Source organism: Ursus maritimus, unplaced genomic scaffold (assembly GCF_017311325.1).
Source record: "Ursus maritimus isolate PB19 unplaced genomic scaffold, ASM1731132v1 scaffold_7, whole genome shotgun sequence".
Classification (NCBI taxonomy): domain Eukaryota; kingdom Metazoa; phylum Chordata; class Mammalia; order Carnivora; family Ursidae; genus Ursus; species Ursus maritimus.
Window position 1 is genome coordinate 17,807,991 of NW_024426885.1, and position 24,135 is coordinate 17,832,125.

The 24,135-nt window shown below is 39.3% G+C and overlaps 1 protein-coding gene across 15 annotated transcripts in view; it reads right to left on the bottom strand.

Annotated features, from left to right (window-relative positions):
- VTI1A (vesicle transport through interaction with t-SNAREs 1A) overlaps positions 1–24,135 on the bottom strand; it is a 348,230-nt gene that overhangs the window by 322,863 nt on the left and 1,232 nt on the right. For all 15 annotated transcript variants that reach the window (XR_005833144.1, XM_040623957.1, XM_040623958.1 and 12 more), the window contains exons 2-3: positions 13,889–13,947; positions 9,470–9,580 (exon numbers count right to left, since the gene is read on the bottom strand). Coding sequence is in view for 14 of the 15 variants with exons in the window: in XM_040623957.1 (XP_040479891.1) it covers positions 9,470–9,580; positions 13,889–13,947 (170 nt within the window). In the remaining variant the exon portion in view is untranslated. The remainder of the gene's footprint in view (positions 1–9,469; positions 9,581–13,888; positions 13,948–24,135) is intronic.

Below are 24,135 nucleotides of genomic sequence, written 5' to 3' on the forward strand. Positions count from 1 at the left end.
CATCACCGTCCTCCTTTCCTGTTTGGCATTTACCAGGAGAGTGACCGGCAAGTACTTTGATAAAAAAGCATTTCATTTAGAAATCAATTAGCTACTTTTCTTTCCAAGGAAAGTATACCATACATGAAAAATGAGAATGACTCAAAGGCAAAACCAAGTAAAAAGGCTTGTCTTTTAAACTACTTAGGGCTTTTCCCAGAGAATTGAACAGGGGTTCCACAACTCTTGATAACACAGCCTCTGACCATTTATTTACAGAATATCAGACTATTTTTGACCATGGGACAGTTTATAAGAAACCAGTAAAAAGTTTACTATTTATGAGCAAACAATTTATCATTAAAACAGAGCTGGCTTTTTGACGATGGCAATTAGCTTCTTCATGTTTCAAACACCAAATAACACTTTCCCATTAATTTTTAAACCAATGTGGCTTTAACTTAAAATAAACTGTACATCAAAAGAATGGAAAATAAACAGCCAGGAACACAATTTGACGAATTGGATTTATTTAGTTTATTTATCTAAACAGGGACCATTGGATCTCTTTAATAGGCTGACAGTTGCACTGGGCTGGTTAATAAAACATTCAACAGTGTCTTCAGCCAATATAGAAATGCAAATCCCATCAGAAATATTTTATTCATGAGGCAGTAATTTCAGTTACTACCAGTTCCTTAAAAAAAAAAAAAAAAAAAAAAAAAAAAAAAAAAAAGCACTCTGCAAATAAACAGTGCCATCTAGTGACTAGCAATGAAGCCAAATTTGCCACAGGCTTATGATTAATCTTTCGAAAATCTCACCTGTTTTTACCTTTCCTCTTTATTTCTTAGGTGAAATGAAAGAGGCTAGGTAAACCAAGCAAACAACAGAAAAGTCGGCAACAATTTGTTAAGTCATTTAAGAAGCATTATAAGCAGAGACAACTACATTAAAACCAATAAGCTTTATACTCTTTTTTTTGTTTGTTTTAAAGCAATTTAGCACTGTAAAATACACACTTCATCTGCTTAGAAAACTCAAGCTGCCAGAAATGCCACAATGTCATGACAAAAATTTGCTCCTTCTGCCATCAAATGGCACTATAACTTTAATTTCAATGTTTAAAAAAATGCATAAGTTTAGGTAAGAAAATATATTCTAATAAAATTGCAAGGTCCAATCAGAGATCTGACACCAATTAAGTAACTTACACGCCCTGAACACGTGAGTGCGTGCACACAGACGTATTTGTCTCAGTATACACTTCAACGTGGCGAATGACTACAGTGGACATGCAAGCTCTTTTTGCAGCTCACACAGCTCTACAGGAGCTAAAGGCAATGGTCTCAAGCCCAAGACAGTCTTTAAAAAAAAAAAAAGGCACATTGGAAGAAAGTGTCAGAGCTTCCCAAGTGAAGAAAATCTACTAAGGCCAACTTCAAATTCAGTCCATAAGACCAATGATAAAATATTTAATATATAGTACAGTTCCATTCAAGTATACATGGTGGGAGAAGGGTCAAGAACATGAACCTTTTACAGCATCTTGCATTAGGAGACCACACACACACACACACACACACACACACACACACACACACACACAGATCAGCCCCCTTCTGGCATCACTACAGCCGAAAATAGACTTTTGGTTTCTTCCCTACCCACTGCGTCCATTTCCTGTGTCAGCCTCTGGAATTATTGGAGGCTCTGTGAATAGAAGATTTACCAGGGTCAATGCCTAGAATGAGAATCCTACAAAAAAAGAAGGCCACTTGCCTGATGATTTTTTTTTTTTAACAGTTTCATACAGCAGGGCCTTAGGAACAACTGTCTTAAGGAAATAACTACAGGGGCGTCTGGGTGGCTCAGTTGTTCAGCGTCTGCCTTCGACTCAGGGTGTGATCCCAGGGTCCTGGGATTGAGCCCCGCATCGAGCCCCACATTGAGCCCTGCATCGGGCTCCCTGCTCTGCTGGGGGCCTGCTTCTTCCTCTCCCACTCCCCCTGCTTGTGTTCCCTCTCTCGCTGGCTGTCTCTCTCTCTGTCAAATAAATAAATAAAATCTTTAAAAAAAAAAAAAGGAAATAACTACAAATAAGGAAAATCACATACATGCACATAAATGTAGTGTTACTGTCTCCCTTAAGGGCCAAGTCATATCAAGATAACTAATACAGTCTTCAGTTTGTGATTAAGAACTATTGAAAATGTAACATGAGTTCAGTTTCAGACCAGATATGGAGAGCCATGAATATCTGCTTGCCTTACCATATTAATATATCTTCCATGGAAGAGTAGCTTAGAAAAAGAAATCTCAGTTGTGTCTAATTTCAGAGTTGTAAAATCTCCATAAGGACAGGTAACAGTATCTTTCTCATATAATTGTGGATTAAATGAATAACGTATTTAGTCTTCAGCCCTGGGTGGCCTATGATTTTATTTCTCATCACACTCTAACACAGAGCAGATACAGAGAAAGAACAACAAAAATGATCCAATGAGTCACAATAAAAATGTAATTCCAAGGGATATTTTAATAAGAGCCATAATGTTGTTGAAACCCTTTGATTTGGTAATCTGCCCTCTGAGAAATGACCCTGATGAAATAATCCTGTTCTAATATGTTCATCGTAGCACAATAAATTACACAGGGAATAAATGGAAATATATTACAATTCAACAAAAGATGAACTAGTATCACTGATTGAAATATTATGCACCCACTAAAATGATTCTGAATTCATAGAACTGAAAAGTACCAATGCTAGAATCTTTTGTTTGAAGAAAGGTGGAAAAACGTGAGTTGAGAAACATCATTATTATGTAAAATAAAACAATAAATTATGCACGGGAGAGGGGAAGGGAAGACTGGAAGAAAACAAATCAAAACGTAAAATGTGGATCTTCTGGGGTAATAGGGATAAGGTGTTTTTTTCTTCTTTCTACTCTTCTTTATTTTCAGAATATTCTATAATGAGCAAGTATTTTTACAGAGAATCAAAAAACAAATGTAATTTTTAAAAAAATGGTAAGCATATTTATTAAGTGCATATAGTGGAAGAAAATTTCTTCTCTGGAATGGTGCTGTCCATTCTGGCTGTCTTATTTCCTTCTAAAATGCACTTAGGTTCCTGCAAGAAGGATAAGCTGATGCTATAATTACAAATATTACTGCTGACACTACCTAAATCTCTAAAACATGATTTCATGGTTTTCTACAGCTTCCACAGAATAGAAGTAAAATATCCCAGGGAGTCATAAGAACAGAAAAGATAAAATGTAAACAGAAGCATCAAGTTCTTGACCTTTCAACCAAAATCAAAATTTAAAAGAGTTCAGCTTTCTCATTTGCACTTCTTTAGTCTATCTTAGACTTAAAAAAAAAAACAGAATAGGGCTACTGCCTTCACTCATAAACTCGGATACTCAAGTTGTCCATTCACCTGTTAAAAGAGAGAGTGCAGGTAGTAGCAGTAAAAGCTTCAAGCTGTTCCACAACATCCTTTGAACCCTGACCTAAGGGACCAACTCCGATAGTCTGCAGGTAGTTGGGTTTCTAGGACCATTCAGCCTCACTGCTGAGACTGTCAATAGAAGTGCCATTCTCTGATGTAGACAGCTTTGCACTAGGAGCTGGCTAACAATCACATCACATAGTCTGCCAAACAGGAAAAGGACAGCATTCGGGCACCAATGACCTGGGATAGAAGTGAACTTGAGACGGGGGCTAAAAAGCTCTACTTCTAACATTCATTACAATCAATTCCTCCACCCCAAATACTGTATGTGTGTGTCCGTCTTAAAGGAAGTTCAGCTTTGTTACAAGAAAAAAGAATATGCAACTACACAAATAAACCACAAGATGGCGCCAGCACCACAGTACAATATCCGAGATGTAAAAGGCATTCAACATACCGTGTCCTTACGTGACTTTTGGAAATTTATCCTGGTACATCATGTACTTGTTCCTTCTTTTTCTACTTATGAGAGTTGGTCAAACATTTTATACAATGTTAGGATTTCTTGTTTGTACAAGTTCAGGGGTTTTTTGTTTGATTGATTTTATTTTCTTAAGAAATAAACAATAATCTTAAACTTGAAAAACCCTCTACTATATATTCCCCCCTTTTGGTTCGTTCTTTTTCCTGGAATTTCCTGTCATGACACTGCTCTAGCTAACCTTACACCAATACTGAAAAAAGAAATTACCAGAACAATAGAAATATATGAATTCTAATTTAAAAAATGTTTTCAAATACATAAAGAGGATATTAAATTGATTTTTATGGAAACGTGAAGTTGGAGATCCTTCTCCAAAGGATCATGGAGAAAACAAAAGAAAGTATGTTTAGATGATTTGATTCTGGCCCGGGCTCTAAACAACAGTGTGACTCTAACGTAAGTCATTTGGTCTTCCTGCTCTTCCACTTCCTCATCTGAAAATAAGATCTTTGGCTTCTGGCCTCTCTGGACCTAATATTCCTAACTTACGCTGAGACTGTAAAAAGCCAAAAATGAGCAACAGGAGGCTATCAGAGGCCAAATGTCCAGGATAATAGAGTCAGGCCAATGAACAGAATCATCAGGAATAGCAACAGCATAAAAGGGAACACAGTGATGACCACTGCCTTCCCTTAACTTCCCACAATTATGAATACAAATTCTAACCCAAATTTTAAAATCTTTTACGTAGCTATTTATTCAGTTACAAATTAAAATCTATGATATGAGTCATTGTGAACAGTAGACTTTTTTTTTTTTTTCAGATGCAAGGTCTTGCAGAGACCAGGTATTGGGGGGCTATGGATGGATTGGAGATTCTGGAGGTCACCCAAAGCAGGCAGACAGAATTCGGACCAAACATAAGGCAGAACAGTCATTGAATGCTCCAGTAATTCAAGTGGAAGCCAAGAAAAGCCACAGCTCAAAAGTAGGTCTACTCTAGACATGTCCTTAAAAACTTTAACAATAAGCCTTGAGAGGATTGATCTGATCTGTTAGTAAGTTACCTGCTTGCCCAAATAAAGCTCAACATTCTCTAAGGGGGTACCTTGGCTGGCTCAGTCAGTAGAACATGTGACCACTGATCTCAGGGTTGTGAGTTCAAGCCCCACGCTGGGCATAGAGCTTACTTAAAAAAAGAAAAAGAAAAAAAAATCTCTAAAACATGCATTGACAGCACAGGTGATATCATACCATTGAGGCAAAAACTGGCTCTTGGGAGGATGAAGAATTTTAGATATTACAAAGACATGGAGCCCTCCAAAGGGTCACAGTATGTACAGATATACAATATATCTGTAGCATTAAAATTTCATGGGAGTGGGAGGAAGAAGGGGCAATTGGAAAAAAAAAAAAGTCTGAAAAGATTCCTTAGGGGGGTGATAATGAAGAAAAGGTTGAGATACACCACTCTAAAGGAAAACAACAAAATCTAGGCTTTTAACAATGTATGATCCAAAATACCAAGCGTATGATAAAATTCCTGGACCCGTAAAGCCGCAATGGGACAGAACAGAAAGCCTACAAGCTGGCCTGGCTTTCATTCAGCAGGCAATGAGCACTCCATAAGATTTTGTGGAACAATGTGACATATTCGATCAGTGTGTTCGAAAGATAATTCGAGACTGGTGCAGAGGGTGGTTTAGAGCAGAAGAATAGAAGGAGGAAAGGCTACCACAAACATCGAGATGGAAAAACATGAGAGCTTCCAGTAGTGGAGAGGAAAGTGGGAGATATTTGAGGGCCGGGTTGCTAATTCTTAGTGATCAACTGGACGTGCAAAGGGACGGCAAGGAAGAAACTAAAGATAACTCAGAAGTGACTAGAACTTGTCAAATTTAAGTGTTTGTGTTTACGGGACTCTGGAATAAAGTAAGTAGTAAGAACTATGAATCTAGAGCTATGGAGGTCTGGGTCAGAAATGCAAGTTGGTACAGACGCAGTCATCGAAGCCGCGGGAGTGGCTCATGCCACACAGAGTAAGACAGTCGGAGTAAGTGGAGAAGGCTGAACGCCCTCTGCCCTTCCTCATTGGTACAAACGATCCCCCAAAGTCTCGATGTTACAAGCGGAATAGCACATCTGCTTCATTTGCAATAAACGTTGCAAATGAGACATGAAGGACCATCTGTGATATTTTTCCTGGGGTTCAATGTTTCTAGGTGTATCACCGTAAGAAAGTTATCAAATATCTTTAAGAAGATAGCCTTCATTCCTTTAAACATAAAAGAATTAAATATAAAAAGAAAATATGAATCAAAAGGGAATTATGTGCCTATTTTCTATACCCTGTTCGAACACCTCATGTGGAAAAATGGGGGAAGCTGTAGACGAGACGTCAAAGGACCACTCGCTTTGCAAAGGCCCCCAGTGGCTTCTCACCAATCCAGAGTAAAAGCCAAGGTCTTTACCATGTCTACGATGCCCTCGTAGATCTTTCCTCTGTCTCTCTCTATAAACACGTGCGCCTCTTCCTCTTTCACTCACACCACGGAGAACACCCAGCAAAGACAGCCACAACCACTGCGCTAGCCACTGTCCCCCATTTACTCACTTTATTTTCATTTATACCACTCGTCACTCCCTGAAATTATGATATAGATGTATTTGTTTATTTGCTTCTTGTCTTCCCCACTAGAATTTAAATTCCATGAGAACAAGAACTTTCTCTTAATCACAGCTTTTTCCAAGCACCTAGGGCAGTGTCTTATCCACAGCCAGGCTTGAGAGCAGTGTGCTGAATGGCATCCAGAATCGATCTGAACCTCTTGGTTCTATCATGTGTAAAATGGGGTAGTCATCCACATCTACTCTGTCTACTCTTGATACCATGAAAGGAAGCAGTGTATGCTAAAGCACTTTATAAACTCGAAGTCACTATACCATGGAAGCTGGGGGCTGGTAGTGGTAAAGGATGCTTCCTGACCCAGAAGAAAGTTGTGCTAACAATTATCCACATAAACACATGAATTTTTAATGATAGCCTGGAGAACAGATGCTCAGATCACAGTTACTGGTTCCATTTTTCTTCAGAACAGAAAATAGGCCTAAGAAATACTTAAAGCATACAATATTGTTTCCAAATACCTAAAGGATTCTACCCAGATTATATTCTTCAGGAGACAAAAACCCTGAAGATTGAGCTAGCTGACTTATAAGCAACAGGAGCAATGTAATTTCTGAAAAAATTTTAAGAAGAAAAGATTAAAACTAAATTCAGTGTTATGAGCTGAAGGGTGTCTACCTCAATTCATATGTTGAGGTCCCAACCCTTAGTACCTCAGAAAGTGACTGCATCTGGAGAACAGTTAACGGAGTTAACAACGAGGTCGTTAGGGTGGGCTCTAATCCAATGTGACTGGTCTCCTTATGAGAAGAAGAAATCAGAACACGACACAAACAAAGGTAAGACCATGTGAAGACCCAGGGAGAAGACAGCCATCTCCAAGCCAAGGAGAGGCCTCAGAAGAAACCAACCTTGCTGATACCTTGATCTCAGACTCTCAGCCTCCAGAACTGTGAGAAAATAAATTTCTGTTGTTTAAACCGTCCAGTCCATGGTAATTTATTACAACAGCCCTCACAAACTAATGTTATTTTAGGAACCAAGAGAGAAACATGTGAAAAGGAGTTTCATATAGATGAGGTTAGCAAACTAAAACAATCCTCAAAAATATTTTACTTTACTTGCATCATTTATATTGAAACATTAATTTTAATTAGAATTGTCTAAGTAATTTGAGTTGTCGAATTCTCAAATCAATTTAAATTTTCTCACTATACCTCATATTCTCGCTAAGAGAACCCACCTTTCACAAAGCAGTTAGAGAAGGTTTTATCTAGCACAGAGCACAGGAGCTAGCTAGTTACACTTCTTTTCCGAATTTAGGCCCACGGTGGATTCCAATTTTTTTTTTAATTAATAGAAACACAGTTTAAAAGGCAATTGCATCAGAGTCACTGCTATAGCCTATCTCAACTTCTCAGGAAAATATCCATCAAAATATAAAATAAATGTGCCTAACTGCAAATCATCCTGTCTCCAGAGTCTAGGGGGATTTCTACCAGGTCCGGCACTACTGTCTAGAAGGCACAGCCTGCACAAGTAAAACACTTAAGGCTGGTACAGAGGCAGAAAGACCCTGACAAATTCTTGACTTTCTTTATGAATTTGAACCCCAGGGTCAGAAATGAAGTTGAATCACATACCAACGCATGACTTTACAGGTAAAGCTCAGATCTTTCTTCATCTCCATCTTTTTTTTTCAAGTAGTAAAATACCCATAACATAAAATTTGCCATCTGAACCATTTTTAAGTGTACAGTTTAACAGCGTTAAATATATTCACAAGTTGAGTAACCAAGCTCTAGAACCTTTCATCTTGCAAAACTGAAACTCTACACCCATTAAACAATAACTGCCCGTTTCCCCCTCTCTCCAGTCCCTGGCAACCACCATTCTACTTTCTGTCTCTCATATTTGACTACTCTAGGTACATAATATAAACAGAATCATATACTGTTTGCCTTTCATGACTGGCTTATTTCATAGCATAGTGTTCTCAAGCATGTCGTGTCATGTCGTGTCATACATTAGAAATTCCACCATTTTTAAGTCTCATTGTACGCATGTACCGTATTTTGTTTATCCATTCATCTGCTGCTGGACACGTGGACTGCTTCCATATTTTGGTATCGTGAATAATGCTGCTATGAACATGGGGGTGCAAATATTTCTTTGAAATCCTGTTTTCAATTCTTTTGGATATATACCCAACAGTGGAATTGCTCAGCTCTATCTTTTATACTCCTATTACTTTCTAATGACTAACAATTTCAACATTAAATGTTTAAATTTGCATTCTTAAATTTGCTATAAAGTGAGTAGAGTTGAAAGTCGGACATATAGGAAGAGAAAGCTAAATACCCTCACGGGGCAACTGGTATAAAGGATCACTTGTATAAATTATTAATTGAATTCCTTTTGTCCTTTTGGGGGGAGGAGTGTAACATATCCTTTTAAGACTCTAATAAAGTCAATGGCACCTACCCGAGGAAAAAAGTGCACATAGAAATGGACATCCAAAAATACCTAAATAATTTCAGGACGTTCGTGTGCCCCTGAAGTCCGTCTATGAACACTGCATCTGAAAGGCTGCAGACTAAGAAAAGCCAAAACTGGGTTTCAAAATTCTCCTAAATGCTAAGTATCAATAAATACTATCTAAACTCAGAGGACGACATGCTTTGGATCTCTCTGCGAGTCAGGAATCCAACGTACCTCATAGTCCATCATTAGCTAGCTCTTTAAATATTTTTAGACCCCAAGCCATAGACAATGAAAGCTGTGCTGTCTCTGGTACCCGCCCCGGGAGACTACGCACATCAGGCTAAATGAGGCATGTGGAGGAAACGATAGAAAGCACGGGTGAAAATGCAGTTTAAAGACTGGTAAATAGGACAGAGGGGGGAATCCAACTCACAAAATCTGTTTCAAGTTTGCCCATTTCTTGCTTGTAGCTTCTCATCCTGTTGCTGTACATTCCTCGACTTTGGGGCGGTATCTCTCGGACTTCCAGATCCATCTGTTCAAGCTGGCAGGGTGAGAGGAAAACGTGACTTAAACCATATGCTTACACTTTATTTGGCCAGACATTTAGAGCTGAAAGGATTTAATCCCAATTTCTCATTTTACACCTGAGGAGCCAGGCCGAGGGAGCTGTCTGTCCATGATCAAGTAACACCGGGACTACTTCTGGGCTTAAGTTTAGTTTTGTGGCAACAAATAAATAGTCCCTGAGTGCTTGCTAGCGACATGCAGAGTGCCAAAGCGATGGGTATTAAGGAGGGCACGTACTGCATGGTGCACTGGGTGTTATACACAAGTAATGAATCATGGAACTTTACATCAAAAACTAGGGATGTACTGTATGGTGACTAACATAATATAATAAAAAATATTATTATAAAAAATGTTTTTAAAAATATATGCATTAATCCAAACATCCTCAATAATAACAATTTTAATACCTTTGGTGTGTCCTATCATTCAATCCAGCCTCAGCTGGTTTGGTCTTCTGCCCCAAACCAACCAGGACTATGGGAATGTAAAACAAACCATTATTTCTACCCTAAATCTATAAAATGTCAGCCCAGCCTTAGTCGTTTGGTGAAAAATCTTCTGGAAACTCTTTTCTGATTAGGAAAATCACCAGTATGTGATCTGAACCTCCAGCCTCACTCCTTCTGCTTCATAACCATGTTGATGCGGCGTTAAGGGGATACAGTAATCTACTAAATTACACAAAGCTCAACGAAATCACAGCCGCATACTTTTCAAGAATCTGGCATTAATAACACTTTGGATACAACACATGCGCATTTAATGAGAGCCAATGCAGAAATACTGTGACGGTTAAGAACAGAGGCTTTCGAGTCAGACGCCTGTGTGCACATCATAGGCTCCACTATTTACTAGTTGTGCAGCCTCGGATGGGTTTATTAACTCCTCTGGGCCCTACTTTTCTCATTTCTAAAAATAGTATGTCTTTTGTAGGACAGCTGTAAAGATTATATGGTGTAATTCCTGTAATGTGCTTACAACAGTGTCTCTATCGGTAATCGCTAGATTAATGTTAATAATAGTAGAGATGATTACTGACGATGCAGAAGAAATACAGCAAGTATAGACAGGAGGTATCAGAGGTAGCTTACTTATACTTGGCATTAAAAAAATGAAAACCATCAACAACTGCAAATTGGTTCAGGCCATGTCAAATAAACTCACATCCAAAAATGCTGCTCTATATCTTACCTTTTCAAACATCCTAATGAGTTATTTCCACAACTACTATAAGCTTATCACTAATAAAACTCTTACTTGTCCAGTGTTAGAGACTGAATAACCAGTCTTTTCAGATAAACCAGAAAATCATGTTTCAATTCACAGGCCTTAATTTTTATTAAGAGAGAGAGAGAGATACTTTTAGTTAGCCTTGATTTAAGCAGTGACCATTTAAATTATTGCCGTGTCTCAAAATAAATGTGAAACACCAATAAATTAAACAGTTACTCAGCAAGGCAATTTTTAAAACACCTCTCTGGGGGCACCGGGGTGGCTCAGTTGGTTGGGTGTCTGCCTTTGGCTCAGGTCATGATCCCAGGGTCCTGGGATCGAGCCCTGAGTCGGGCCCCCTACTCAGCAGGGAGTCTGCTTCTCCCTCTCCCTTTGCCCCTCCCCCTGCTTGTGCTCGCTCTAATGAATAAATAAATAAAAATCTTTTTAAAAAATTACAAAAACCCACTTCTCTGAAATCATCATTAAGTACCTAGCTCTAACCGAGTGAGCAGGATCATTCAAGTAACTGCCTAAGTACACATCGGTGAAAATCCAAGAGTTAACTATACGTCTGTTTAAGGCATTTTATAAAGACCCTGGAAACGAAATTAAAAGTAGGTAAGAAAAAAAAAAGTGGGTAAGTAAGAAAAAAGGAAACACACGACAAGCAGTTCCAATGAAACCATAAATAAGTTAACATGAACTTGTTTTGTGTTGTCCCAACATTCAGACGGCCAACATAACGTGGGGGACACGGTAATCACAAGACAAGCAGCATCTAAGAGCTTAATACAAACCAGTTGTTCAGCAGAAACACAAGTAATCCTAATAAGTGAAATAAAAAAGAAGTTTTTCTCCAGGGTCCTCATCCAAAGGAGAGGATGTAATACAATGAACAGTGTCCTTAACAAGGATGTCATTGGAATTAAGTAAATCAGCTGTCTGATCATTTCAAACAAATAGAATACGTATCTTAGAACTCTTGGGGTTGGTCACCACTGAGGATGACTACAAGGTCCATAGGGGATGACTATATTTTACACTCCCTGGTACAGTAAAATCTTGGTTATTAGGAAACCAGCTTTCTAACATCACTGAGTACCTTGATGGCTCAACAAACCAAAACGCAGATTTTGAGGCAAAAGAACTGCTCCTGGGAACTCAACAACCATACAAGCGGTCAGCTCAAGACCCAACGACTGAGCAGCTGCCCTGTGCTACCGACGGGAAGCTTGCCGGCCAGAAGGAACGGGTGTCCTGGCTGGCAGCTACGGTATGCAGAAGTCAGTCTTTTTACATGAAGGCCGGAGAGCAGGAGAGAAATAGCTGACTATAAAAAGAGAAGGAAGTAAGGAGAAAAGCATTTGCAAAAAGGGAGAACCTGTCAGAGAGAGGCGAACACTCGAAGCTGGGGAGTTGGAGGCAAAGCTGCCGTGGCGACAGCACAGCAGGGATGAGAAGTGGATCTTCCCAGGCATAGAGAGCACCCGACATTCTGACGGCTAGAAAAGAGCCAGACGAGACAGAGCAGTGCAGTGAGCTCGCTACCGCAGCCCTCCAAGTCACAGAGCAAAGGTCTGCTGTGTCGCAGGGAACGACAGCCACCCATTTCTGCAGAGCCCCGAAAACGGCCGCCCCTTGTGTATGGCCCTCTCGACAAAAGTCAATCAGTCAGTCGAATAAGCTTGGAAACGCTCCATGCTTTAGCTGCCTCCTACAGTCCCTTCTTAGAGATTCACGATGCCTCTTAGTCTCCTTAAGGGTCCAAGAAGATTCTTTGAAAAACAACTGAAAAAGATGCCAACCTCCAATTCTCTTTAAGCTAGCTAGTTTCCCAAACGTACTTTAACTGCTAACAGCGGTTACCAGAAACACACTCGGAAAACTATTCTAAGTATATCACTAAGTACATACGTACTGAAGGAACCCCAAGTAGCACCCCTCAGTATTTAGGAAAGCAACACACTCATTTGGGACCACAATGCAGTAACAAGTAGAGTCATACTTGTGATACTTGGCTTTAAAACCAAAAACTGGGACACAGTACCTTTGAATACTTTCTGTTCCTTGATTTGCAAGTTTCTTTATTTGAAAAAGTAGTAGATGAGCTAAAACTCTGGGTTTAGCATATTTAAATATAAGCCCATATTCCACCACTTGCTGGGTATGGCACCTTAAAATTACTTAATTTTTCTAGGCCTCAGTTTCCCCATCCACAAAATGGGGGCAAGAACGGTATTGAGAATCACTCCTCCGTGTGTCTCTCACGCTCCCACATGTCTTCCTGGGCATGCCAAGAATGCGAGGCCCTGACCGCTCCTTTCTCAAGCCATTTCTCAGGGTTGTATTTACAGGGAGCAGCCCTGGGGGAGGAAATACTCTGTCCCTCTGGGACAAACAGCAGACTCACTCACAGGCTGCTACAAAACAGGGCATTTCCCAGCCTCCAGGTTCTCTCCCTGTAAAGTATTCTGCTATGTGTAGGCTTTCTTCCAGGCAAACCTGCATCACCCTGTGGGAGCTGGGGCTCAGGGACCTGAGGCAGCGTGCTGAAACTCTGACAGCACCCTTCACTGTAATAAAATACTTTTGTCTCTGACCTAGGAATCTCCTGTCTTCCGCCAGCAACCATGAAACTGTGGCAAGCTCACCTGTTACAAAGCAAGTCAGGGAACATCTCAGGTCCTTAACACTTCTTGATGAATAGCATTTATCTCACAGGACTTGTGTGAAAATTAAATATTATAAAGCAAGTAGTATGCTTAACCCAGGGTCTGGTACTCAGTATACCTTTAACAAGCATGAGCTATTTCTAGCTATTATGAAAAGTATTATGAAGGAATAAAAATTAAAGGTGGACCTTTAATGAATTACCTTTATTAAGAAAAATAAAATCCCAAGAAACTATTAAATTCTCTTCAATTTAAAAACTGATCAAGTCCGAATTATCAAATGCTAATCAGAAATGTTTCATGTTTCTACATAGTATAAAACAGGCTAGAGGAAGGTATCAGCAGAAAAGCTCTGGTTGTATGTTAAAACATATGACCACATCTGTACCTACCAGTTCTTTTGCTTCTTCGAGCTGTTTCTCCACATTTGCAACCATCTGCTTCTTCTCATCTGAAACAAACAATAAATACCAAGGAATTGCTAAGAATACAAGCAAATGTAATATATGAAAACTACTATTTTTATATGCCTTTTCTTTTCTGGTGAGAGTAGAGAATTACCACATCAGGCAAATGACTGGATCATTCTTTAGTGGGTTAGGAACCATTTTAGGCCACTGAGCCCAGACTATGTAGAAATATATAATCTCATGCAGTATCTAATTCTGAAAAGATGCTATAACATTTCTAAAAGAAAACAAAAATGAGCTCGTTCTTTAGAAGAAACTGTGTCAACAAGAGCAGATTTCGAGGAGTCTTCAGAGTCGTGACTTTAATAAACTGGGAATAACTGACATGAATACAATATAAAAGTCACATGGGGTAAATGGGTGATGGGTTAAGGAGCACTTGTAGAGATGAGCATTGGGTGCTGTAGGTAAGTGATGAATCACTAAATTCTACACATGAAACTAACTGGAATTTAAATAAAAATTTGGGGGAAAAAAAGTCACATACCAAAACAATTCCTGAAACTGGGCATGATCTTACAATCCTTTAAAAGATTGCAATTTCATTAAGAATTGGGTGTAATGAAAGAAATATTTGAAGTCAGGACTACTGATTTTAAACCCAAAGTCACCACCTACTTTGCTGGTTGTGGGATCCTGGGTAAGAAAGAGTTTTTTCTGAGACTCAGTTGGTACTCTCTAAAATACAAATTTAAAATAGCTAATTCTTTTTAGCTCACAAAGCTGATGGAAGTAAAATTACTTTTAAAATTATGAAGTGCTAAGTCTCTGTATGCAGCTTATTCAAACTCTACCACCATTAAGTTATCACGCAACTATAGCTCCCTTTCCTGGGAGAGACATGTCCTAGCAGGTAGTTTCAGAAAACTTCTCACCCCCATTCCAAAACAATTAGTCCATTTATTCAGAGACTACACCCAAGTTTTGTGCTAAGCAAATTTATTGAACATTTACAGTTTTGTGTCTAGCATCCTTCTTTTCTCAGGCAATAACCTCACTCTTTTGAGGCTCTACTCTTCACCAAACAGGTTGATAGGAAATGTTATCTCCTTCTATGACCCTGCCCCTTTGGTCACAGTGACCTAGCAAAGCATGGGCTTCTGCCCCTAGCTGGACCAATCCCAGTAGTTCAATCCCTCTTGCCACATTGGTCTGGCTGGTGGAAGTGGAGTCGGCATATAACTGAAGCAGACCAATCCAAGTCCTCGAGCAACAGCAAAGTCTTTTCCCGTCTCTTGGTAGAGTTATGATGACGTGAGTCTAGAAGCTGTTGGCATCCATTGTTCTAGCTACAAGGACAGCCACTTTGCAGTGGTTAAGAATGAAGTCTATGTTGAAAAAGAAACAAAGCTGAGGGATAGGTATGTAATAGGTGGGTAGGTAGGTAGATAGGCAAGCAAGGAGGTAGGTAGATTTAGTTAGTTTCTGGTTCCAGATAACTCTGAAACAGGTTTTGCTTGAGTTTATCATGATTTGTTTTCTTGAACTGACAGATTTCTTTATTTAAAGTTAGGTTTCGGGGCACCTGGATGGCACCGTCAGTTAAGTATCTGACTCTTAATTTCTGCTCAGGTCATGATCTCAGGGTCTTGAAATCAAGCCCTGCATCACATTCTGTGCTCAGCGTGGAGTCTGCTTAAGACTCTCTCTCCCTCTTCCTCTGCCCCTCCCCACTGCAGACGTTCTCTCTCTCTCAAATAAATAAATAAATAAATAAATAAATAAATAAATCTTTAAAGTTAGGCTTCTGTGAACCTAACGATGACCAGCTAATACAACAAACTAGGGAAGTCATGAAGCTTGAAATGGGTACAACATTTAGTAGCTGACTAACTCTTCAGAAGGATAGTCAACACCAAGTGGGGAATCTTTAGTAGAAGTTATTGTTTTGCTAGAACCATAATTAAGTTTTGCCAACCCCAACCCCTTCCCTTTGATCCCTCCAAACTAAGGGGGTAGCTGTCACATAAGGTGTTTTAATATATACTCCAAGTAAGAAAAATGCACATTTGAAATTAAAATTTGATTTATTTGATTGATTTTCCCTCTTTGAAGAAGTTAAGCCTACATATGGCCAGATTAAAAATTTAGTATATGACCCCGAATTTATTTGCTCCTGGCACAGGTCAATCTGTCCAACACCTCCGCAAGTTACCAGAGAAGCACACGATTTTTATGCCAGAGCAGAATATGAAATAAAACAGCCCATCTTGGACCAGGGGTGAGATTATGAATCTCAGAAGGAACATCTTGTTTTCTTTAAGGTGGTCAATTGTTAAGAAAGTCTGCACCGGACCTCCAGGACTAAGAAGCACCAGCTTTTCTCATCAACAAAACAAAACAAAGGAAGAAGCCGTCCTTGTCCTAAATTCCCCTTTGCTACTAATTTCTCTCTCCTCTATCCACAGTCATGTTTCCCTTTCCCATCTCCCCATTTCCTTCCGGTAATCTCACTCTCACCCCACCAATCTAGTGAAATGACTCTTAAGTCTGATGACCTTTCCTTTGCCCAAACAAATGGACATCCTCTGGTCCTACTTTTACTTAATCTCGTGGCATCCGATATTCTGCTCCTCCCATCTTATCACTTTTTCATCTTCTGGTTTCCACGACGCTCTGATTTTCTGATCCTCCTACACACTCACTTCTGTCTCAGTGTCCTCTGCCAGCATCCTTTTCCTCCATTTATCCTTTAACTTGTCGGCATTCCTGGGAGTTCAGTCCTTGCTTCTCTTCTCTTATGACTATGATCTATGCCCCTGGACAATTTCATCCACTCTCATTTTTAAACTGTCATATTATACATTTATGATCCCAAATCTTTATCTCTAATCCTGATATATTTCCAGGACCCAAGACCTTTAATCTCAATGCCTATGCCCACCTCCACTGTGACTGCCTGACAAACTGCTATTCAAAATTCGCTTCAGAGGGGCACCTGGGTGGCTCGGTCGTTGAGCGTCTGCCTTTGGCTCAGGGCGTGATCCCTGCGTTCTGGGATCGAGCCCCACATCAGGCTCCTCTGCTGGGAGCCTGCTTCTTCCTCTCCCACTCCCCCTGCTTGTGTTCCCTCTCTCGCTGGCTGTCTCTCTCTCTGCCAGATAAATAAATAAAATCTTAATAAAAAAAAAAAAAACCAAATCCGCTTCAGAAATTATCACCTCTTTGAAGCTTTTCCTACAAAAGGCTTTTCCTACAAAAGAGTTAGCTGTTCTCTCTTACAGAAAACATCTACAACCCTTACCTAATTCCAATAATTTCTCTCCCACTTACAGGTCTGATTTATCTTCTAGGCTGGGGGCTTTAATTATGTCTTAATGATCTTTATAGCACTGAGCCTGTCATATGATCAGTTCTTGAAAAATGATGGTTAATTGAATAAATAATGTAGGACAGTGTAAACATTTACAAAAGAAACTATGCTACCAACCACGCTGCTTTCCCTGCCTTCATACGTGCTCCTCTCCACCACTTAATCTTCCTAAAATGTGGCTTTGATTGCATCACTTAAGCCTAGCAGTCAAGGTCCTTCACATTCCAGATCCAAACAACCTTTCCAACTTTATTTCCAACTACTAGCTCTCCCATATATATGCTACATGCTAACCAGATAGACGATTATTACCCAAACATCTCTCTCTCTCTTCTTTTTTCCTGCTCTAACCTTTTGTTTAAGCTACTATTTAGGGTTCTTTGGCTGAATACAACAGAATTGATTCTGGCTAACCTCAGCCAAAAAAAAAGGGACTTTATTAGAAAGATAGCTGTTAGAGAAGGAATCTTATTAGAATAAAATGGAGTGGTTCGTAGAGTCAATGGTAAAAATGAGCCCCCAATCTCAGAAAGGACAGCTCCCAGGGTGGCTTGGGGTACCAAGGGAGCAGAAACTCACTGACAGTCTCTGCAAAGGGAGAGTCTTGAGCAGCAATACCATGCTCTCTTTTTGGTTCATTCTGCCCAAAATTTGAATTCAAGCAAACATTCTCTGAATGCGCTCACTTGGGTAACGTGTTTACCTGTTGACCTGGATGGGGCATGGTGGCCTGTCAGTTCCACCGAGCCTGGGTTTAGGTAGTTCCTCAGTGGAAAACTGAGGTGCTGCTATCAGAAAATAGAATAGAGGATTCTGGGCAGTCCAAAACAACAGATACGCACCGCACCCAGTTATTGCAACCTCACCTAATATACCCTTTCTCGTATTTGTCTGCTAAATCCCACCTCTCCTCGAGGTGATTGCCTGGGACAGATCTTATCTCCTCTGAATTCCTAGACTTCTGTGCTCTGCTCCAGTGGCTCTGATGGTCATGAGAAAGTGCTTTCTGTAGTCTTCCCCTCACCTTCACTTCCAGATCCTTGGAGGCAGGGACCACTCTTGTCCTGTCTCTGTCCTAACTCTGAATTTAGCCCTCTCCAGCGTTCCTCACATTTTTAAGAGAATGAATAGGTGATGATTTAGGAGCAAAGCATGAATGAGGAAGAAAGGAAGGAAAGAAAGACTGAATGAGATGACCTTGAAAAAATCTACCAACATAGTTTTTGGCAGCCTTCTAGCACTATTCCTATGTAATTCCCAAGACAATTCCATCCTTTCCACACCACATGGCATCCACTTTACAAATGGTACGTTCCTAGAACTCAGAACTTCATAACTAACAGCTACCATTATTTTCACAGGGCTACGTGCTGAACATTGTCAGAGTCGATTCTTGAAACAGCCCTTTGGAGACACTAGTATTATCCCATTCTCAAGCAAGTACATAAACTCAGAGTGATTAAATAATTTCTCCAAAGTTAAACAGCTAATAAATTGCAGAATTGGAATTCCAACAAGGTCTGCTGTCCAGAACTGAGCTCTTAACCTCTGAGGTACTACATAAAATATACTATATAAACAAATCTCATCACCTTTTTTTTCTTTTGCATATAGGCTTGATGAATGGTGGCATACACATAAGTCTTTGCATAGTATGATCTCTTCTTGCGCACGCAATATTAACAGAAGTGCTTAGTGCTGATATACACACAAATCTACATAGCATTGTTAGTATTAAAAGAAGAACTTGGGACGCCTGGGTAGTGCATTCGTTAAGCGTCTGCCTTCGGCTCAGGGCGTGATCCTGGCATTCCAGGATCGAGTCCCACATGGGGCTCCTCCGCTGGGAGCCTGCTTCTTCCTCTCCCACTCCCCTGCTGTGGTCCCTCTCTCGCTGGCTGTCTCTGTCACATAAATAAATTAAAAATCTTTAAAAAAAGAAATTAAAAAAAATAAAAGAAGAACTTGCACACCCCTCCCCCACAAAATAGTCTAAGTGTCAGAGCTAACTCGAATTCAGTGACTGGTACCTGTCTTTGTGCCATGTAGCTATTTTTAGATAAAATAGCAGTAGAAACTATGTACTGGGAAATGTGGAGTAAAACCACTAATAGAGGAACTTTTTATATTAGAGAACTTAAAAATGCATAAATTACTAATGCTACACTATGTAGCATGGTAGGGAATGGTCAATACTGAAACAAAGCCATTCTAGAATGATCCATGTAATAATGGATTAGAGTTGGAGATAGCAATATGAATTCATGCTTAGCTTACAATAGATGGCTACACATACAAATATTTATATCTACATGATTTATTGTACACACACGTACTTCCTTATCTGTCAGCTCAGAAGGACTAGAAGCAATAATACCCCAGTAGTAATGAGTGTACCTAGTATCCAGATCTTGTTTTGTTTTTTTTTTTTTAAAAAGAGAGAGTATGGGAGGTTGTCAAAGGGAGAGGGAAAGAATCCCAAGCAGTCTCCACACTTAGCATGGAGCCTTACATGGGGCTCGATCTCATGACCTTGAGATCATGACCCGAGATGCAATCAAGAGTTGGACATTTATCCCACTGAGCCACCCAGGTACCCCTAGGTCTTGGTTTCTAACACCACTTCTCAATGAATGGAAGTAGGACTCCTTATAGAAATGGCTGATTCTGGGACTGGTATAGGAAAAACACAAGATGATATTGGAGTATTTTATAATACTGGAAAGTAAGAAAGTGCCAAAAAGGAAAACAAAACAAAACAAAAAACAAACCTGCAATGATAGGGGTATATCAAAAGGAAACAGAAGCCAGCTAAAAGGGCTTCCAAAGGTCAAAGGTGGAACAATTTGAGCAAAAAAATAAAGCAGTAATGGAATACAATACAAAGAAAAAAATAAATACCATGAACCCATGGATTTAAAGGACTGAATAAGTAAATGGAGATAGACAGAATCTCTCCTGTAGAGAATCCCAAATGATTTATACAGATGCTAAGCCTTCAAGGACGTGGAATGTGATTCCCCACTCCTGAAGTGTGGGCTGTGCATAGGATTGCCTTCCAAAGAGTATGGAAAAGAAGCAAAAGAGTAACTTTACAGTGGTGAAACCCGACAAACACTACCTCAGACAGGTGATCAAAGTTAGTTAGCATCAGTAGTGATAAGTTGTGTTACAATATATTCTTGATGTAATGTGATAAAAATAGTGCTTTATTTCTGTGATCTTCTTCCGCCAAACCTAGAACTCCAGTCTGATCATGACAAAAGTATCAGGCAAATCCCAACTGAGGGATATTCTATAAAATATCTGACCAGTACTCCTCTAAACTGAAGTCTAGAGAAAAGCCTGAGAAAACTGTCGCAGCTAAGAGGAACATAAGGAGCCCTAACTGCTAAATGTTTTGTAGTATCCTGGACTGGATCCTAGAATAGTGAAAGGACATTAGGTAAAAACAAACAGATAAAACAAAACATAAGGAAGTCTGAATAAAGTATGGACTTCATTTAATTATAATGTATCAGTATGGGTTCACTGGCTGCAACAACAAATACATCCTATTAAAATATGATGTTAACAACTGAGGAAACTGGGCATGGGATATACAGGCTTTCTCTGTATTTGCCAATTTTCTATAAATCTAAACCTGAAATTAATAATTATTTTTAAAAAATCAATGAAGTCATTACTCAGCTTAACTATTTTGTGGAAGGGAGAGTGGCCACTCTGGGATTAGAGTGTAGGTATGGGATTAAAGTATGCCAATCCAATTTACTGTGCACGTAAATTCCTGAATTAGGACTGGGACCATCTCTTCAACTCTTTCTGGAACAACAGAAATGCAATACATGCAAGTCACACATGTAATTTTAAATTTTCTAGTCTCCATACTTTACAAAGTAAAAAGGAACAAGTAAAATTAGTTTTAAGATATGCACATATTTAGTTTTAATAATATTTAGCCCAATACATCCAAAATATTCTCATTTCACTCAGTAGCCACATTCCACGCACTCAGTAGAAACATGTGGACATTACGGCTCCGAAGCCACACACATTTTCAGCAAACCACAGTATTCATAAATAAAAGCAGACTTTTCTGAATTCTCCCACCTACAACCACTACAACCACAAAAGCCAAGAGAGAATCACAGAACATTTACAGCTTCTTCTATTTACGATTACAACCTAGATGGTCTTCAAAAGCCTCCAAGGATGGACGTAACCAACGACAGAGACTTGAGCATTTTCTTCTAGAAAGGACACTGTTCCTGCCCCACCCTTTCCCTTCTCTCCCCGCCTCCCTCCTTGATATCCTGAGTTCCAAGCCCAATTTCATTTCATATCCAAAAAACCCTGATCACTCATACCCTTTCAAATGTAGGCATCAGCAAGAGAGATCCACCTAACTCTAGTCTAGGCAGGACATGAAGCAAGAATCGAGGTCCAAGTTTCCTTTAAGAGTTCAATTAATATCATAAAGTCTAAGAAGCTGGGTCCTAACTAACCCTATCAGCTGTTGCCTTCAGCAGTAGCAATGACACTGCTAACAGCTAATTTATCATGCACCTTTTCTGGGAAGAAAACTGTGCTAGTGTGTTCCAGGTTCTCTCTCATTTGATTTTTTACAACACTGTAAGGTTGAAGCAATCACCTCCTCTCCCCAACTTAAAGATGGAGGAAGCAGGCTTAGAGAGGCCAAGCAATTGGTCCAAGATTGCACATCTAGTTAGTAGCAGAGCAGAGATTCTAAACAGATCCAATGCCGTCTGTGAATCTTACAAAGTGGTAGGATTCACAAAAGACCATTTATCTCTCTGTAAATGAAGTAAGCAAATAATTGCAGGAGAACATTTTATTTAAGATTCTTGAGGATGCCTGCCTGATGTAATGGAACCTCTGCAAAGTATCCCCCCACTTAGGATTCTTCACCAAAGGAAAAAGAACTTCACAATTAGTATTAGTTATGGTCTTCACTCATCCATTTTCCCAATTTTACCACATAACTCTAATCATTAAAATTAAATTTCAAATACAGGGTCATAAAAATACTACCTAAGAAGGGACTGATCTATTTCATTAGTCCAAGTACTAAAATTAGTTAAATTCAAACACTTCAGTCTAAGAGCAAAGTCTTTTTATTGTTAAAACATGTCACAGAGTCATCAAATTTCTTCCCTTAAAATGAAGTTTTAAAATACTCCATCTTTTCTATTCTCTCTGGAGGTAACGCTTTAATACCTTGTACATGCACAGCAGAGACTGAAGATCATTGCAATCAATCCTATTCATTCTACTTCAATTTAAATAAGTTAATAAGTTGGGGGAATGAACTGCTCTGGCTGCAAAGTTTGCTCCAATTTTAAGCTTCTCAAATCAAGTAAATCATAGTTCATCTCCTCTAGGTCAACCACTAATGATGGCCAGAGAGATTAAAATTACTTTTAATCATACTGTTTTTCATGGTGATACATATTAATTTGTTAGTTCACAGATATACATCTGAAATTCCTAACTCCATGAATTTATTTTTCATCCTTTTCTATTTATCAATTAGAAACAAATTATAAAGGGAGCAAGCCTAAGTAACTATTAGGAGGGAAACTACTACATTTTTAAGAATTACTATCATTCAATTAGTCAGCTCAGTAAGCACTTTTCCAGTGCCAGCTGCACAGTCTTCTTTCAATACCGGTGAAGCTGCTATGTTGGGCCTTACATTATACTCTATGCAAGGCCAGTCAAGGCTTTATTTTTAAGGCACTTAAATCTAAGGTTTCCTTCTATATGGTAAGAATGGTTACATTAAAACATAAGGCAAGAAAAAAGTGAACTGTAACAAAATCTGTTTTCTTGGAAACAGCTTTTACAACTTTGCGCCCATTAATGACTTTGTTACTTTATATAAAACACCTTCCCAATACAAAATCTATTAGCCCAAACAGAAAATGCTTCTCTGTTAAAACTGTTACAATTAAAAATAAATAAAAATCCAACTGAAATCACAAGTCCTGATACTCTGAGACTCTGGGATTCAAGTCAAAGGAAGTAGTCTCCAGCAACAAGGATAACAAAAATCAAGATGGTCTTGGGCAGTGGAGAAAAGCTGAACTGAAGAGAAGAGACGAGGTGATGTATCATGAAGTGATGAGGCCAGCAGCTACTTTCTCCACAAAAATCTCTGAGGCAGCAGAGCTCGGTGGTATATGCTACCTTGGTTCTGTCCTCTTGTTCCCTCACTTGGGCTCATAAACCTCTTTAAGACATCATCCACCTCACCAGAACTAACTGGGACTTCACAGATGAGTGGGGTGTAAGTTCAGAGATCCTGGTTTCAAGCAAATGTCCCTATTAATAGAAAACAGGTGGGGGAGGGGGAAAGAAAAACAAAGAAATAGAGGAAGAAAATTATTTATAAACACACAAGTTTGGGGAAGTAGGGAAAGGGAAAGAGGAATGACAACTTAGGTCCTGCAGAAATTATTGCTGGCATCAAGGACTAACAAGGTGGGAAATGGGAAGTTGCCCACCAGTTCACACATTAGTGAGCATCCTCTTTTGTACTCACTACACTCCAGAGCCAGGTAGGGCCAAGTCCAGACGATCGTTCAATTTCCCTAACAAATCTAAGCCAAAGTAATAATCTTATCTGCAACTAGCCACTCAAATTCAATCTGTACTTAGAGAAAGATAAATCCTAAAACAATGTCTCACACACCAAAAAAAATGACCAAATGTCATATTCATGTATCTGTTCATTTACTTTAACATTTTTCTGAGCTCTAAGTAAATGCCAAATAAATCAAACATAGCACCCACCTTCATAGTTGACAGTTGAGCATGGAAAGCAAGATATGCT